We start from the raw sequence: 17,839 nt of genomic DNA, 5'->3' as shown, positions 1-17,839 counted from the left end.
TTTTTTCGAAATCGCACGCTTCCAACATCTCGTATATTTTGTATTTGATTATTAAAATTAATTAAATTAAAAGAATGAAAATAATTTCGACAGTAAATGTACATTCTAAACATAGATTTTGACAGTAACGGATTAAACATGAATGGTGTCTTAAGAGCTGAATAATTAATATTTGTTTCACACTACAATAATATTTATTCTAGAATAACTCTAACAAAAAATGTATACGATTATACGAATGATACTTTATTCATCATAAAAACTAGTAATATCAGGAGACGCATTTCCTCGCACGCAAGGAAAAAAGGAAGAAAAAAAAACAGGAAGAAACAAAACGAAAGACAATAGTTACATATAAAACGCGAATCTCTTTCATAAAACAAACCATTTTGTATTGTCCAAAATAAATTAATAAATTAAATTTATCTTTTTTTTTTTTTTTTTTTTTTTTTTTGACACATTAAAAAGCACACTAAACTCTGAAATTTATTATAAATTAGCCGTGTGAGTCTTATCTTATCTTACCAGTATTGCGTAAGCATGAAAAATTTCGAATAAAAATTTAAATTCTTGTAGAAAAACATATCAGAAACATCGCACATATACATTAATTGTGTTATAATTTCTAGCAAAAGCATTCATTTTTTTCCAAGTATACAATACCAGCATACATACAGTAACCTGGAAGGATTATAACTGTTGTATTGCACTAAGTCTCACTTAACATACATCATATTTTATAATTAATATATTGCTTTGGGAATTGTCGATGTTGTTTTCACGACACATTAAACGTAGATACGTTCAATCCTCGATTGCCCAATATAGCTTTCAAGTAATGCATCAATTTTATCATTCAGTTTTGTTCATTTTTTTACATTTCTCTTTGTTTGTCATCTATTAGTATTAGAACTTTGCAGTTACAATATGGAAAATCTATTCGTGTTTCTATATTTCGTATTTTAGAAGTATTTAGAGAGAGAAGTATAGATTTATTATTTATTTTTTACTTAATTTATTTTTTGTATGTATTGAACGTTTCTTTTAAATAATTTGGGCAATACATAGGATTAATTAAATTAATCATATAAACAGGAATAACAATTGAAATGTGAGATGATATATCAATATAAATATGCAGAAATATACATCCACGCACGCGCGCACACACACATGCATACATTCGTCGTATGTGTATGCGCGTGTGTGTCGAGTTGGTCCTAAGTATCAACAAGGAATCAATTCAAATATATATAGTGGCGAATACAGCACGCTAAATCATTAAAAAATAAATCATGGACACAAAAAAAGACAGACTCGGCATACGTAAACTAATAATTGAATTACATATTTGATTTGTGCAAATAGAAAAAAAAAGAGAAAATGGAATTTGTTTTTTTTTTTAAATATATCATGGCAAGTGTATAATGTCAATAATGATATATCGAGTCTATCTTTCTATATATCTATAAAACATATTAGATGAATAACAGGAGTAATGCGCGATAGCAATAATTTAAATTATATAAAGTTATTAAAATGATGATAGAAATGATTGTTTTTAACTATTTTATATAAAAATATGTTGAACAATGATAATGCTCGCAATATATTCCTGTAGTCTAATAAAATATACCCTAAGATATATATATAAATATTAAAGTATTTGCATACTCTTAATTATCGTGTGTTACAATATATGAGTTCGATATATAGATTGAGTGCACAATAGAGGCAAGTATCAATCCAGTTTTGATTAATACAAATAAGGACGCTTTAAATAGAATAATAAATATAAAGATACGGAATATTATTGTTTTATAAATTACCGAAAAAATAACTTGATATTTGATTTCTAATGAGTACCTGGAATTTGAAACTATTAAATTTGTTATAAATAATTTATGTTATAAATAAATCTGCTGAATAAAACTTATTTACTATTTCCACATTTATCTCAGCCTATTTTACGACATACTGTTGCAAATATGGGAAGAGAAACTTTTGAAAATATTAGTATGCAAAATACAGTCTAAGGATAATTGATGATAAAAACATTCATGTAACAAAACAAAGATAAAACATGTTTTGTGTGTTTGATTGATAATTAATAATAAAATATTTTCTCAAAATTAAATCCTTATATAGGAAATTAAATTATTTCCTATTCAAATGTGTTATTTCCACATGTTGCTATTATATGAAAGAAGTATAAATCTTGACAAAATAAAGTAATCTTTCTGAAATAGATACAAATAATAGATCGCTTTTGTATGTTATTAGAATTCATTTTCAAAATTTCAGTCTATTTGTTAAAGCTTCAAATACTGGAATCAAATTACTTTAAACCTACAAAATATGCAGTTTCATTACGATATGGCGACTTTAAATACTTATGTACGTTACTATATATCGTACAATACAAGGTTATATTGTAATCTCGATAAGGAGCGAGGACTAAAAAAGCATTGCGCGTATTATAAAGAGCAGATGCTACCGCTTCCTTTTCATACCTTTACGATATCCTTTACCAAACCAGCCTGGATTCTTTGGAGATGCTATGCTTGGAGTATCCGCGCGAATCACCAGTGTACCTTCTTCCTGCTTCTGCTCGTTCTCTGTCTTTGTCGGTGCAGGACAATCTCCATCACGTTGATAATACAAACAGCTAAGGGAGCCTTCATATTCCATACAAAACGAACAAGCTGGCTTGGGTTTCGGCGCTTCTATCGGCGCATTCGGTACTTGTATGAAAGGATAATAAAATAACGGCGTCAATTGAGGATACATGTACATAGGAGGAAATGGCAAGCCCATGGATAAGAACGGTAACGCTGCGAAAAAAGGCGCTGGATAGGCAGTCGTTGTGTCAGTTACTGTTACAGTCGATATGCAGTCATCTTCTTTGTCGTCAGTTTGCTGCACTGTACACTTCACATTATCATCGCTACTTTGACTCAAAGGCTCCTTCTTGATTGTCGGCTCTTCGAGACATGGTTGAGTCGTAGTGAGCTGTTCGCTGTTCTGAAGCTTTATAGCATGAAAAAAAATTGGATCCTTTGTACGATTATATTGCGGTATTTCTAATCCGAGATGGCTCATTATTTTTTTCATCACTTCGTCGCATTTTCCGTTTATTTTTAAAACTGCATTTTCATCTTTCGGAGTCCATTGCAAATTAACAATGTACAGGGAAGCCCTTTTCTGAACGGGTCTATCCATCTGCCATAACCACGGATATTTCTTGAGAACTTTTAGACTAGAACCTAAACATAATATAACGTCTGCTTGCTTCGCAGCTCTGGACGCACCGCTCCAATTGATTGGCCAAGGCAGATTACCTCTCTCGCCAAAATGAACAATAGAATCTTGCAATAATGAATTACATCTGTGGCATAATCTTCCTGTACCATGCTGATATCGAGCAGTTTTTTCAGTAACGTCAAAGAGCCTCCAATATTCCTTAGATGGCTTGCATACCCTACAAACTTCCACATACATATTGCCATGAACTTCGGACAGAAGGTTACGCGGAATGCCACTGCGCAAGTGTAATCCATCGCAGTTTTGAGAAACTACATGCTTGAGAACTCGCGCTTTATATAATGCATAAAGTGCCATATGCGTTAACGTTGGTTCAGCTTGACTCAGATCATGATTCCTGTTAAAGGTATGTAATAAATAACAATAATAAACACATAGATAATAAATATAAAGTTTCTTTTATAAATTATTATATCATAATGATTATTATTGTCATTGATGATTCACAGCGATATCAAAAAGATATCTATGATGCAAAATAGCAAATAATAAAAGTACACAGATATAAAGTAAAATATAATAGGAATAAAATAATTATAATTATAGGAATAAGCATATATATGAAACCTTTCGCAAATTTCATTATGCAGCAATATGCTAAATTTTTAGAGAAAGTATAAAGAGATATATTATATTAAATTTTAATTAAGATGATCCCTACCCAATGTCCTTCCCTTGTTGCATACGAGTCCAGACTCCATTAGTTCCTCTATAATCTGGAATAGATGCTGCTGTACTAATGCCAGCACCAGTGTATACTGCTAGGGTCGTTGCTCTGCTGATCGCTGCTGCCAAGCGCATACATTTCTCATCCAAAATTTCAGCTGCATCTTCGACTTCTTCTAATCTTGCTTTTATTTTATCTCGTTTTTCTTGTCTACAAATAATATATATGTGTTATAAATAACTTAACGATTTAAAAAATTTTTAAATATCACGTTACTATATAAATGTGTTTTTATAGATATTATTATATTATTAAATGTTTTGTTTACATAAAAGATATATTTATATTCATAGTATATAAAAATTTCTTACAAGAATAAATATTGTAAAAGTATTTAGATTTCTAAAGAGATATAAATTCTCCAGAAATCTTACACTAGTCACTTTCTTTCAAGGCAAAATAAATTATAAGTGATAGCTTCAAAATTCGCAAAAATTATTTGGAAAAACATTACACATATTTTTAGAAAAAGGAAAAGGATTATTACCGTAAATTAACCTCTTTCACTACATCGCTGCAGGAGGCTAATATCCCAGTTTCTTCCGCCGTTCTATCTATTTCGGATTTTTGTAAAATCGCAGCCACCTAAAAGAAGTGTCACGCTTGAGCGAGATTTGTTTACGATATCCGCTCGTAAGAGACATTGTGTTGTGCCGGACGACGAGTCCGGATTTCGGACGATACACAAGTAATGATTCTGCGAACGGAATTAAATAACGATATTGGCTCGCACCTACCTTCTTTAAGGTAGCTACTCTCTCGTCTTTGACTTTAAAAGCCTTCAAAGCGGCGGAACGTCTTCGCGATAGGAATTTCTCGTTACCCGTTTCCTCCATCTTTAATCAAAACGACATGCACAGTGCCGTATCATTATTATACTTGATATATCGCATCTCGATCAATTCACCAAAACAGTTTTCGGATGAGCGGCAACATCGGCATCTCTTGCGAAAGGAATCTGTCAGTGTCGATAAAGCATTCAGTTTTGTCTCGATATCGTATTCGTCTTGAGATATATGACAGATGACAGGTGATCGATCGACGGAACTCTTCGAAGGCTTGTTCAATTGCAATCGAATTCTAAGATTTCCCCTCTGTTCCCACTCTTCCTATAAGTCACATTCACAGTCTAATTGTGTCATATTGGATGCGCGGTATATTCGTCATTCTCGCTTTCTTACTCTAAACTCTAATATAATCACGTGATTAGGTGGCTATTCTTGATTTTTTATTCGCCGTTGCAACAGATTTTTCTTATATATTCTCAGAAAAATATATTTGCATAGAAATGATAATTGTGACATTTTACAAGAAAGAGAGAGAGAGATAAATCTTTGAAAAATAAAAATATTTCCGGGGTTTTTTAAATATTGATTTCCAGTTTCACATATCAACAAGCGATTTATATTGATTTTTGTTTATAATTTGCAGGAAAAATTCGCAAAAGTTCTTTAACTGGCGTTGCAAATACTTCGAAGTGTTTGATTGACCAATCAGGACAGAGGAGTCTCTCCTGAATTGGTTTCTACCTGTCTCTAATTATCTTCTTTAATTTATGTATGTAAATATTGTTTGGAGACATGTCCGATGATTTATTAGCTAAGGAAAAAGAGTTTCGCAGATTGAATCGCGAGCTTCGACAGAAGACTCATGATATAATAAAGGAGGTTGATTCTGTCATAAATGCTCGTGATAGTTTGTTTAGCAATCAATCGTACTTAAATTTTGTAACGAAAGATGTAAAAACAATACATTCAGAAGACAAAACATTGAAGACAGATAAACAATCAAGAACATTAGATAAAATTGTTGAAATTCCAGCAGAAAATATCAATAACATTGAGATTTCATTAAAAAAGGATAATAGTGTGGGAAATAATGCTATTGTTACATTGCTTAAAGGCAAGATAGATATGCTATATAAAGAGCTACAAGCGATGCAACTTGAGTATAACAAAAAGGTAATCCATTACTTTATCAAGATCATGCAATTTTGTTGTATAATATTTGTAACGATATAAAAAGCGCACATAGAGAAATTAAAAAACATGCAATCTTTTGCATAAAAAATTTGGGAATATATAAAAGTAACTTCTGTTTGTAGTGCGATTATTCTAAAGAATTAGAAGTGAGAAAGAAGAAACTTGACGATATTCAAGTTAAATTGCACAATCAGATAGGAACATTAAATGATACAATTACAAAGTTAGAAAATAGAAACTCTGATACAATATCAAACTGTCAAGCTTTGAGCAATGAAAATGTTGCCTTAAAAAAGGTATTTCTATATCTTTGCTATAATATATATTTTTATTATATAATATTAATTTATTATATCAAAAATATTTTCTAGGATTTGGAAAGTCTTAAGAAGGAAATAAATATATTAAGCCAGCAATCAACCAATTATGATGTGAGATTAAATAGATCTCTAGAAAGTAATGAAAAACTTAAGAATGCATTAAAATGTAGTCAGATAGAAGAAAAGGTATTTAATGGACTATATATCTATAATATATATGTGTACAAAATTTATGTTATATATATCATCTGCTTTGTAGGAATTAAGGAATTCAATTAGGAGATTACAAGAAGATAAGAGAATAGCTGTAAAAAACTTGGAAAAACAGCGAAATGAATTAGTGCAAGCGTTTAAGAAGCAAATGTTACTTATAGATAATCTGAAGAAACAAAATGTATGTGTATTGAAGATCATTAATTTCTTCTATTTGTATAACATTGTAATGCAACTTTATAATCTTATAATTCTACAGATGTATTTAATGTCAAATGGGCAAATTTGCTTAATAGATGAAGACTTTACAAAATTATTGAAGTGGAAACCCCAACAACTCTGATATAGAACATTTATTGAAAGACTGCTATGTTTTATATCTTTTGTAAGAGAGAGATTAATTTTATTTTTTGTAGCCATTAATCTTATAGTGTGCATCTTTTCACAGAATGCTCTCTCTTGTGTGTTTTCATCAAGTATCAAGATTAAAATTGAGATATTTCGTATTTTTTAATAAATATTTATGATATTTGTGATTTGTAAGATATTGTTATTTAGTGCTTATGATTTTACGGATATTTGTTTTTGATATTTTGTTTTTATTTCACTTTGCAATCGCAGCAATTTATTATTATACAAAATAAAAAAGTATATATCCGAAAAAAGCATATAAAAAAATTTTGCAAAATTTAAGATATCGTAAAAAAAAATATGAAATTCACATTGACAGTCACGCAATGGAAATTTTTCGTAAATATTTTTGATAATTATCTTTCACGTTATATATAAGAATTACAACAGACCGCAAGGAAAAAAAAAAAATTTTTTTTTTTCATTATGATTACATACCGAATTCAAGTAATGTTCCTCTTGACAATTTCAAATGCCTCGTTCACAGTTTATTTATGTCAGTTTATTTACATAATTCGTGTGTATTTGTGTATATGTGTGTGCACGCGCGCGTGCAAGGAATAATAACTGACAATAACAAACTCTTAGTGTACAAAAATTCAAAGCATCAGATTTTCGCCGCGCATTTTGACGCGAGTATAAATATTCATTATTTGCTTTTACAATCGTGACATATCGAAAAGTGTCACGCGACGAGCTATACACCGAATTTAAAAATATGCGTCTCTCCTCTTCTCAAAATTATTAATGTTACTTCGCTGAATAATACACGAGCATTCGTTCTGCAATGGAGGATCCTAATTCTTAGTCTAAGATGATGTATACCGTTGTAGTACATGTCTAAAACTTACAAAAGCGCGATCAAAATTATTTTCGCAAACAATTCGTCGTAAACGATTGCTCATTTACATAGAGATATTAAATAATAGCGAATATCACAAGTATATGGATAAGGACTATATATAGTATAAGTCAGTATCCATTTCTGCACACAACTTAACTTGAATATAACATTACATTTATGCTTTCGTAATTTGAAAAAATTCACAATACACTCTTTATTTAATAAAATACATTAAGTTAATGTTTCCTGTATCTAAATATGTATGTAGTTGTTCGCCATGCAGGCAAATATGTTAATATGGTTTAATTACAATAATTCTCAATTTATTTCTCCCTCGCTTTTCAGCCTTTTTTTTTATCATTGACAGTATGTCACGAGGAAAATGTTACTAATATCTGAATACCTAGGGATCGTGATACATATATGCAGTTATTTAAAATGTTCTAACTTTTTTCTCTTTCTCTTTCGTTCATTTTTATATTTATTGAGTTTCAAAATTCAATCTTGAAACAATTATAACTTTCAAACGTTTAGAGTTATACAAGATCTACAACTCTTTCTGTTGAGAGCACTGAAGTTGAAATTCATATAAGCATTATTTTGTAGCTGTTTTTTTCCTCTTTTTCTTTTCCAATCACATTATTCACCACAGATATTCGTATCTAACCATTTCCATATTGCACTGTAAATACTAAACATTTCTCTCTCTACTACAGTAATAAAAATTTTACAAAAATTTAAACAAATTACTCGAGATTGATCATTAATAAGTTAAGAATCAGCATGTTGATTCTCAAACCCTGTTTCAGTCTAAGGATAATTGAGGTCACTACCTCTAGACATTTTGCATTATACTCTTAAGTGTAATTTTGTAAGATATCAATTTTGATCTCAGTCGCGCTAATTATAATATGCTAACAAATTAAAATAATGTTAGCATTCAATTTTCAATAGGAAATCATATGTTGTAAATTTTATCTTTGTAATTTCAAATATTTTATCTAGGATTCAATTGGCGAAATTGTGCTATACATAAAAGCAATTAAATTGCTACCATTGCAATGATATTTTGCATCCACATGTTGATATAAAATTTTCTGGTCTTAAATACATCTATCATAAAAGTTGGACTTTTTTTCTGCTAAAATGCATTACTATCTATGTGCTCGCAAAAATGTTTTACAATTTGTTTTATTATATTTTATTGCATTTTTTTTTTATATAACCAATATTATAATTTACAATGATTCTTTTATAGAGAGATGTAATAGCACATGTCTTTTACTTTTCCCATTTTCATAGTACTTCTTATTTTATGGGAAATAGATTACTCTTTAATATTCTCGCGATTGCAAAACCGAAAAATATTAATGGCAATGCAATAAAAATGCACATTCTTTTATCATGCTATAATACTCTGTAGATTATTTCTCATGTTTTGTCTTTTCTGTGATAGTATGGCCAAGCAGTACACTGTTTTATATGGAAAATAGCACAGACAGTAACACACCTAGCACATTGACTATAATAATTATGAAATAATTTTATCATCTTTTTTTTTTTTTTCTTTAGATGACATTGCATGTATATATCTTTTGAAAGATATATAAAAAGCCAAAGCTTTTCCTAAATGCGACCAGAGAAGGACAATACGGTACAAAGGCATCCATGTACAGAATAAAAATATGGATAATTACATTAGAAACTTAAATAAATATTTTGATACGTATATAGCAATGATAATGAATATAAGTTTATTTTTGTTTTATGTATATGGCTGCTGCTGTATCGTTGTCCTAAATCGACTGATCATGCCAGATAGCTATAAGTGTCTTTTTGACCCTCTGTGCGTTCCAAATATTCTTTTTCAATTAAAATATCTATACATTTCTGAAAAAAAGAAATAGAATTGAAACATTTTTATCGAAATATTATTGCACAATTGTTATACATTCGTTCGAATCAAAAAAATAAATATTGCAAATATAAAAAATTTTTCATCATTGAATATAATATAATATATTATTGAACATAAAGAATTTTTTAAATAGATGTATGAATATCTCACTCACCTTGATGACATGTACTCTTGGCTTGAATCTAGAACTTAATTGGTTCAATACTTCTGCCACCAACTGTTGATGCTTCAATACTTTTCGCATTTTCATAATTCTAACAATTGCTGCCTGGATTAGAAGTTTCCTATCTTCTTCTATGTGTTTGTGTGTAGTCTCTTGTTCAACCTTCAATTCCGTCTTCATAGGTATGTTAATATTTACCCTTAGTTTTTTACTGTTAAATAAAAAAATAAAATAAGTAGTTTTAAATCAATTATATATATACAGATAATAGATGTAAACAATATATACTTCTTGTATCCTGTGAAAAGTTCTACCGTCGACAATGGAGTCAGTTCAGCTACATCATCACTAACTGCAGTTAAAAGCTTAGCTTTCAAAAGTATTTGAACAACCTGTATACAGCAAGTTTTAGTATTATCGTGTTGCTATGCTGTTATATTATTTCTACTATTATGTTATATTACCTGTAATAAGAAATCCATTTTTATTTGAGTTGCATACTGCAATTGTTGTATTGTCCATGATGTAGATCCATTATATGCTAACAAAACTGCCATTTGAAAAGTTGACGCTTGCAATGTATACCTATTCTTGAAACAATTTGTATGTAGTTCTCCTTTAGACATATTATACAACCAATTTAACTTTCTGCCACTGTGTTGTGAACTATAGAAAGTAGTGAATCTATGCACAGATCTCTCTAGCTGCAAATTAAATTTTCAAGTAAATAATCGATTAATATTTCAAAAGAAAAATTTATAGAATTTATAGAATTATAATTTATAGCTCTACCTCTGTTGGCAAAGAAAATGTAAAGGACTGTTGGAATGGCCATGAACCAGAGGATAAAACTTGTATACTGAAATCTATATCCAAAGGTTCAGCAGAATTTGTCAAATGTCTTCTGAACTGTTCGTTTAGATCTTTTGACACACCAATATCCTGCAAACAAATTGTTACAATCGCACTCGTATATTTCCAATAAATTTTAATAATAAAACAAATTGGTAGATACACACATCACACATACATGTTTATTGATAAAAAAATTGAATAAACTAAAGTTTAATTTTTATATTTTATATTTTATAATTTAATAATACGTTACCCTACCTGGAACATACGTTGTAACTTTGAAGTATACTCAAATCCACAAGCTTGTTTCAGTTTAGAGATCATAGAAGCCTCTGCGTCATCGCTAGCAGACATGTGTTGCACTAATCGTTTTGCTAGCATCTTACTATAAAATTTCTGGAATACATCTTTGTCTTCAATGTATTTAAATACTACCATCTATAAAGAAAGAGACTGCAATTAGAATAATTTTTTCACAAAAAAATTCAAGATAAAGAAAAGAACTTATCATAGAATACTCACAACTTGATTAAGAGTATCTTCGAGTTCTGCCTCTTCCGGATTTTTACTGCTCTTTTTCAGCAGCAAATCGCAATATTTAGCTAATAATTCAGGTGACTTACTGCTGCTATTGGCTGCCCTTGTAACAGAGTTGCTATTGATAAACCGTCCGCAAGCCTTATCTAAGGCTGCAACAAAACCGCTATCATTGTTAAATGCAACCAGCACTAAAGCATTATACTTTTTGTGCACCTCCAAGATTGTATTGACATAAATTTTTGGATCCTACAAACAAAACGAGTTGTTTATATTCTGTCCCTTGACGATGTATCATTACACATTTGCATACACAACGTAATTATTTAAAAATTACGCATACATTAGCTGCGGAATCACCGCACTTATCTATAGCTGCAAGTCCCTGATTAGCTATGTGGCTTTCTAAAAGATTTCTTAACTCTCCGAGGCCATTCGGTATTCTTGCTACTAGCTGATACATTCTGCCCAAATCTGTATTCTTATCAGCATCCAATAGATTCTGGAATTCGGAATGAAATATATCCAGATGTTTCTCGATAAGTACTCTTTCGCATGTTTTTGCCAATCGCTCGTGAGTCGTCTGATGTAGATAAACGCGTACTCGCTTCTGTTCTTCTAATAACCTCTGTTCTGCCTATATATACATACACACACAAAGTAATATATTTACATGTAAATGTATAAAACATGTTCTTGTACACATACGCGCACGCACACATATATATATATATATATATATATATATATATTTGTTTCTAAACTTACTTTTTTCATATATTCTGTTACAGGATTTTGTCTAAGAAATTCAGAACTTTCACGATTGTAGAATCGTTCGGTATCCTCGAGGAAGATATTCTCAAAAGACTCTTTGTATACTGTTAAATTTTGTCCTTTAGTACCTGGGTCTTCTTCATTTAAACCCAATTCTACATAACAATTGATAACGCCACTGACTAATCGAGTATTTATCGTTTCACCATTACGCTCTCGTTCGATTAATTTAAGCACTGCATTAGTAACCTAAGAAAGATTACATAGATTATACTCGACAGACTAGGTAAATTATGTATTAATATTGAAAGATTATTTACTTGTTTATTTAAATGCCTAAATAAATTATCTCGCCAGGTAACCAAGGCCAACTGATAAATTTCATAAATTCCTTTGCGACCCTCTTCGCATTCTCTGCGTACCCAATGACGATTGAGATATGCACATACGCCATTTAACACTTTACTGCTGAACTGATATTCCTCCCATTGTCTTGTATAGAACTGCAGCACATCCTCGTCCATCAAATCAATGCCATGCTATACAAAAAATTATGTGTATAAATATTATGTTTATTATAAAAAACATAATATTTATTATATGTATATTTACTTTGAGTAAACTAATAAGATAATTCCTAAGAAATTCACGCAAACGTTTGTATAATTCCAATCCTACTAATTGTGCACCTCCTTGTTGAATTTGTCCCTTTTTAGTCTTGCTCGATGTCCTAGTCAGTTGTTGATGAACGCTTGTGCAATAATTATATACATGTCTGTAGAAATTTTGCAACATAGCAGGAAAATACCATGTTTAAAGATTAAAACTTATAAAAAAAACAAAAAAATAAGAATAGGAAGAAATATCATCTTTAATACAAAGGATACGTGTACAACTCTATGTATCTCGGTTTTGACATACATTGTCTGTTATAAACTTGTTCTATGCCCTCGCGTAAGTCTCCCCAGATTTGATCCAAATCAATCTGCTTGAGGCCCGGAGGACCACCTTGATGGCTTCCAGCCCCCCCACCACCTCTATGCCCTGACATTCTGTTCTTGTATGCTTGTCGAGTGAGCGTCACTGTTATTAGCTGCGACCAATTTCTGTAAAGATAAATATAAAATTAACACTTATGATATCAGAATGAGATCCAGTCATTTATACATATATATCTAGCATAACGCAAAGTGTAATTTGTATAACAATAAAATATAAATTGACGAAAGGAATTCTATACAATATTTCTATATTAAATACTTAAGGTACAGAACAATTCATTGAATATAGCTTATATTATCAACTAACTATTCAGAATATTTTCTAACTTGAGATCTCAACAACAGAAAACTGGATAACTGAATAATGATGTATCCCAAGTCAGATTTTATCGAATTGACTCCAAAATTTGTATTCACGAGAAGCGAGGAATATATGGAAGAGAAAGGTTAGTCGAATTGGGGATTCCGTTACATCGTGCGATACGCGATTCATTCGTCGGGAGAGAAACAGAGACAAGGATGGAGAGAGAGAGAGAGAGAGAGAGAGAGAGAGACAGAGAGAGAGAGACAGAGAGAGACAGAGCGAAAGAGTAAGATATGTCGGAGCAGGAATAAACTCGCGTTCTTTTTCACGCTCTCTCTCTTTTTGAACATTACACTTTTTTCTCGCGTGACGAGCGAAAACATCAAAGATGAAAGAGGACCGTAGGTCGCGAGCAAAGAAAAGTGCCAAACTCACCTATCGACGTTCACCACCACATAACAGGCAACAACGGTTGAAGGACGATTCTCGTGTGAAAATGCGTTGCTGAGTCAGCTCCGTTCCGCGGAACGTCGGGCGTACAATGTTGATGTTACGCTCTTCCCCGTAAGAAACTCACGGATTCAGAGCTTTCCGCACGTTACCTTCGCGTCCCCCGTGCAACGACGAGCACAGCGAAATCGCGCGAGTAACCGAAACCAACGTACGTACCCAAAAACCTACCCCGCGCCCGCGCATCCGCCACTTCGCTTCTGACAGGTTAGGTCGCAGTGGCGCCAACTGTGATACGTCATTTGACCCAGCGGCATGTTTTCTCGCGCTAGATCGCACGTGGCCTCGTAAGTTACTAAAAATTACACTATACAGATATTTATCTCTGAATAGATCTGTCTCTTTATACATTATACCATTTGAATTAAAAATATTTTACATTAAATATTTAAATAAAATTGATACAGTGATACTTTCCAAAAATATTTTAATTTTATTTATGAATTTAAATAGTAAAATTGGAAATGGTTGTGAATTTTTTTTTTATTCGTAAAGTACCTATATTTGTGTATATGTATCTGATTGGTCAATCAGAGGATATGAAAATTTTGTAACGTCAAACGGAACAAACTAATCCAGGAACAAGAATATAAAATATAAAACTATTTCTCTTGCATTCTCTTGCATTTCAGTTTGTATCGAATTCGATGCATAATGGAAACTGGAAATGCATGATGTTACATGCTTTTTATTCTGTTTTTATTACGCTGTTTATCGCTTTTTAGTTATTCGTTATCAGTAAGACTGCAAAAATAAAGATAAGTTACGAAAAGAGCCTTGCATATAATCACCGATTTTTGAGCTGTTTTAAATCAAAATCTTTTTCAACAAGCGTGAAATTTACCCTGTGCAAAGTTAACACAAACGGATTGCAGATATATAATTTTGTAAGAATATAGAAATTATACACAGATTAATAATTATGTGCCAACGAGTGGAAGCTATAGATAAATATTACTACAATCTACAATATAATGAATGTAACAGAGAAGTGAGTATAAATATATATATATATATATATATATATATATATATATATATATATATATATATATATATATATTATATATACATATACACTCATTTACATAAATAAGGTACTATATTAATGAATTATGAAATTTAATATAATAATATATATTGGGGAAAAAAAATATATTTTAATTTATATCTTCCATAAAAAATAGTAATACTACTTTTTATATATATTTTTAGGAGGCATTAGCGGAAATATCTACCTTATCTAAAGCAATAAAGTTTAAAGATGTTAATGACATCTCAGAGAAGTAAATAAATGTTTAAATTTAAGATACAATAATATGAAAAAGTTGCTTCTCTACCTTTTTAATACATTTTTTTGCAGATTCTTTGAAACAGCATCTGTAATAAAAAAGAATCTGTCTCTTTTCCAATCTGTATGTGAACATGTAGACATAGTTACCACTATTATTGAATATTTAACTAATTTTGGTGTGAAACTTATGCTTCACGATCAATTTGGTACATAATATTACAATTGCAATTATAAAAATATATTTACATTTGTTAAATTCTGTTATTTCAAATTTTTGCTGTTTTCTAGAGGAGTATATTAAAGATGATGAAATCTTGTCAGTAATGCTTACTCTCGTGCATATATGTGGAGACACACAGATACAATTATTTTTGGAAGATGCTATTCTGTAACTATATATATTAAAAATATACTGTATATGTTATATAATATTAAACATATTAATTAATGTTTATATGTATATTCGTTATCTTTATAAAATTAATATAATTATCAATTCTATAAATATTAATTATTTTTATATTAATATTATTTTAGGAAAAATTATACATTAAATGGAACAATTCAATATGAGCAATTGAAATGTAAATCTTTCCATTTAACAGGTAAGAGAAATGTGTTAATAATATAAGATGTATTCTTTTATAATCAAGATTTTTAAAATTTATACAGATCAGTCCAATGAAATGATACTTCTAGAAGATTCAGATTTGTATGCAGTTATTAGCTATTTGAGAGTTATTTACTCTCAAATCAACAGAGGATGTGCTTTCCCTTATTTACATAAAATTTGGGTCCAAGAGTTTATAAAACAAAAGTTTTTATGGCTTTTACAAGAATATTTTGAGAATTCAATTTTTCCCATCTATACATTTCGATCAAAAAAAGAATTACTTACAACAAATGTACATCATAAGATGAATATAGTATCCATATGGTCAGAAGATATTATAGCTGCAAAGAATTTAGCAACATCCTTAAATGTACATTATTTAAATTATGACATATACACACACACACACAGAGTATTATTACAGAGATTTTTCTAAGAATTATTAATGTTTCTGTTTTTAATAATTTAGAAAGAAGTTCTATTCATAAATACACACATGGATTTGCATGATGGTACTGCACTTTTACCTTATGTAAAAATATTCAACAAAACATTGGACAAACTATCATATAAACAGCAGAATTTTGATCTTGACAATTATGTGATAAAACCGAAGAAAAACGAAATTCCAACTTATAATCTTTTTTATTATGGTAAATGGCAACAACCTGTACAAAACACATATTGGATATATAATGAAACTTTATGGGCACATGCAACAAGGTATGAATACATATCTTCTTTATCTTATTCCTAATTGAAATAATTTTTAAACTCTTCAAAAATTTAATAAAATTTATAATTAATTAATTTATTGTGTCATAGTCGCGATATTGAGAGATGCATTGATTCAGCTGAGGAAGGATTCAAAATTTGGAGTACTAAATCTGCAACTTTTAGAAACCAAATATTATTCAAGTTTGCATATATGTTAGAATGCAATGGGTATGTTAAATATATATATTATATACATATTATACATATGTTATATATAATTTTATAAATAACATATATAATTAACATATTTTATGCTTGAAAGTTTTTATATTTCTTGTGTTTTATGTTGTAAATTTAAATTTTTATTTTTATTCTTAATAATAATTTTTTTATGTTTTTGATTTCATTCTTGATAGTAATTTTTAATAATTGATTTTTTCTTGTTTTTCAGTAAATTTCTATTAGCAGATAGAATATCAAAATGGATAAAATATTTGTATATTTATGAATCATCGTTACTTTGCTCTCAAAGCAAAAGATCAGAAATAACGAAATTTCGTAAATCAAGAGGCGTTATCATCTTAAAGGAAAAAGAAGAAACTCTTTTATTTGATCAATTGACACAAATTTTAATTGCTGGTAATTCTGTTATCATGATATGCGATGGAAAAAACTCTTGTAATCTAGTACAATATTGTGACATGTTTTCAACATCTGAAATACCATCAGGTGTTATAAATTTATTGTTGAGTGAAAAATTAGATACTTTAGAATTTTCCTTATGCGCAACTGATTATGATTTGTATGAAGAACGATTTTTCTCAAAAGACAAGTTAGAAAAAACATATACAAACCTTACTGTACCTAAGCAAATTATACTACCTATTTTATAAATAATTTTAATAATATATGACATATAGATATCTCTAGATACAAAACGATACAAGCATGGGTATATATACAAAAAAATATATAAACACATTTATATATTTATTTCCATTTTATAATTTTACAATTTCTATCACATTCATGGATTAATTCTTTGAATAAAAATGATAATCATATGACTCACTCGGAATTATTAAAATATTCAGAGAATGTTTTACATTTTCATTCGCACAAGCATGTAAATAGATAAAAAAATTAACTGCGATGTATATCTTTTTTATCATAAAAATATTTTATATTTTTACTAGCAAATTATACATGCTGCACAAATAATTTTAATACATATTATATTTTAGCAATTAAAAAAGATTTTGTATACGTTTTTTTATATATTTTTATCTAAAGCTCTTTTATAAATTGTACTATACATTTCATTGGCAATTT

General features: G+C 29.7%; 4 protein-coding genes across 7 annotated transcripts; 2 read left to right on the top strand and 2 right to left on the bottom strand.

Moving 5' to 3' along the window:
- Positions 1-230: 230 nt before the first annotated feature.
- Sirt7 (sirtuin 7) lies at positions 231-5,175 on the bottom strand. The gene is made up of 4 exons (XM_070300450.1): positions 4,789-5,175; positions 4,539-4,636; positions 3,986-4,201; positions 231-3,661 (listed from the first exon to the last, which is right to left on the bottom strand). The coding sequence occupies exons 1-4, from the start codon at positions 4,885-4,887 to the stop codon at positions 2,494-2,496; spliced, it is 1,581 nt and encodes a 526-aa protein (XP_070156551.1). The 5' UTR covers positions 4,888-5,175; the 3' UTR covers positions 231-2,493.
- LOC138935690 (testis-expressed protein 9) lies at positions 4,700-7,104 on the top strand. Of its 3 annotated transcripts, none has more exons than XM_070300460.1 (6): positions 4,700-4,798; positions 5,483-6,012; positions 6,156-6,329; positions 6,405-6,539; positions 6,613-6,747; positions 6,826-7,104. In XM_070300460.1, exons 2-6 carry the CDS (start codon positions 5,632-5,634, stop codon positions 6,907-6,909), a joined length of 909 nt encoding a protein of 302 aa, XP_070156561.1. In that variant the 5' UTR covers positions 4,700-4,798; positions 5,483-5,631; the 3' UTR covers positions 6,910-7,104. The 3 variants fall into 3 exon arrangements, with proteins under 3 accessions (XP_070156561.1, XP_070156559.1, XP_070156560.1); XM_070300458.1 differs by lacking the exon at positions 4,700-4,798 and adding an exon at positions 4,916-5,081; XM_070300459.1 differs by lacking the exon at positions 4,700-4,798 and adding an exon at positions 4,916-5,261.
- Positions 7,105-7,374: 270 nt separating this feature from the next.
- Cul1 (cullin 1) lies at positions 7,375-14,089 on the bottom strand. Its single transcript, XM_070300444.1, has 13 exons — positions 13,809-14,089; positions 12,956-13,174; positions 12,681-12,843; positions 12,389-12,607; positions 12,063-12,317; positions 11,638-11,931; positions 11,280-11,543; positions 11,016-11,195; positions 10,695-10,844; positions 10,367-10,606; positions 10,191-10,294; positions 9,894-10,113; positions 7,375-9,711 (listed from the first exon to the last, which is right to left on the bottom strand). Exons 2-13 carry the CDS (start codon positions 13,117-13,119, stop codon positions 9,631-9,633), a joined length of 2,334 nt encoding a protein of 777 aa, XP_070156545.1. The 5' UTR covers positions 13,120-13,174; positions 13,809-14,089; the 3' UTR covers positions 7,375-9,630.
- On the top strand, positions 13,767-17,646 carry LOC138935688 (uncharacterized). 2 transcript variants are annotated; one of them, XM_070300452.1, is made up of 10 exons: positions 13,767-14,170; positions 14,609-14,874; positions 15,099-15,169; positions 15,247-15,383; positions 15,466-15,565; positions 15,715-15,782; positions 15,850-16,160; positions 16,260-16,513; positions 16,616-16,735; positions 16,959-17,646. In XM_070300452.1, exons 2-10 carry the CDS (start codon positions 14,806-14,808, stop codon positions 17,398-17,400), a joined length of 1,572 nt encoding a protein of 523 aa, XP_070156553.1. In that variant the 5' UTR covers positions 13,767-14,170; positions 14,609-14,805; the 3' UTR covers positions 17,401-17,646. The 2 variants fall into 2 exon arrangements, with proteins under 2 accessions (XP_070156553.1, XP_070156552.1); XM_070300451.1 differs by lacking the exon at positions 13,767-14,170 and having other exon boundaries at positions 14,529-14,874.
- Positions 17,647-17,839: the final 193 nt, after the last annotated feature.

The sequence above is a fragment of the Polyergus mexicanus genome, unplaced genomic scaffold (genome assembly GCF_030449975.1).
Source record: "Polyergus mexicanus isolate NDT 795.1 unplaced genomic scaffold, iyPolMexi1.0 SCAF_8, whole genome shotgun sequence".
NCBI lineage: Eukaryota > Metazoa > Arthropoda > Insecta > Hymenoptera > Formicidae > Polyergus > Polyergus mexicanus.
This window is presented reverse-complemented; position numbering and strand designations above follow the sequence as displayed.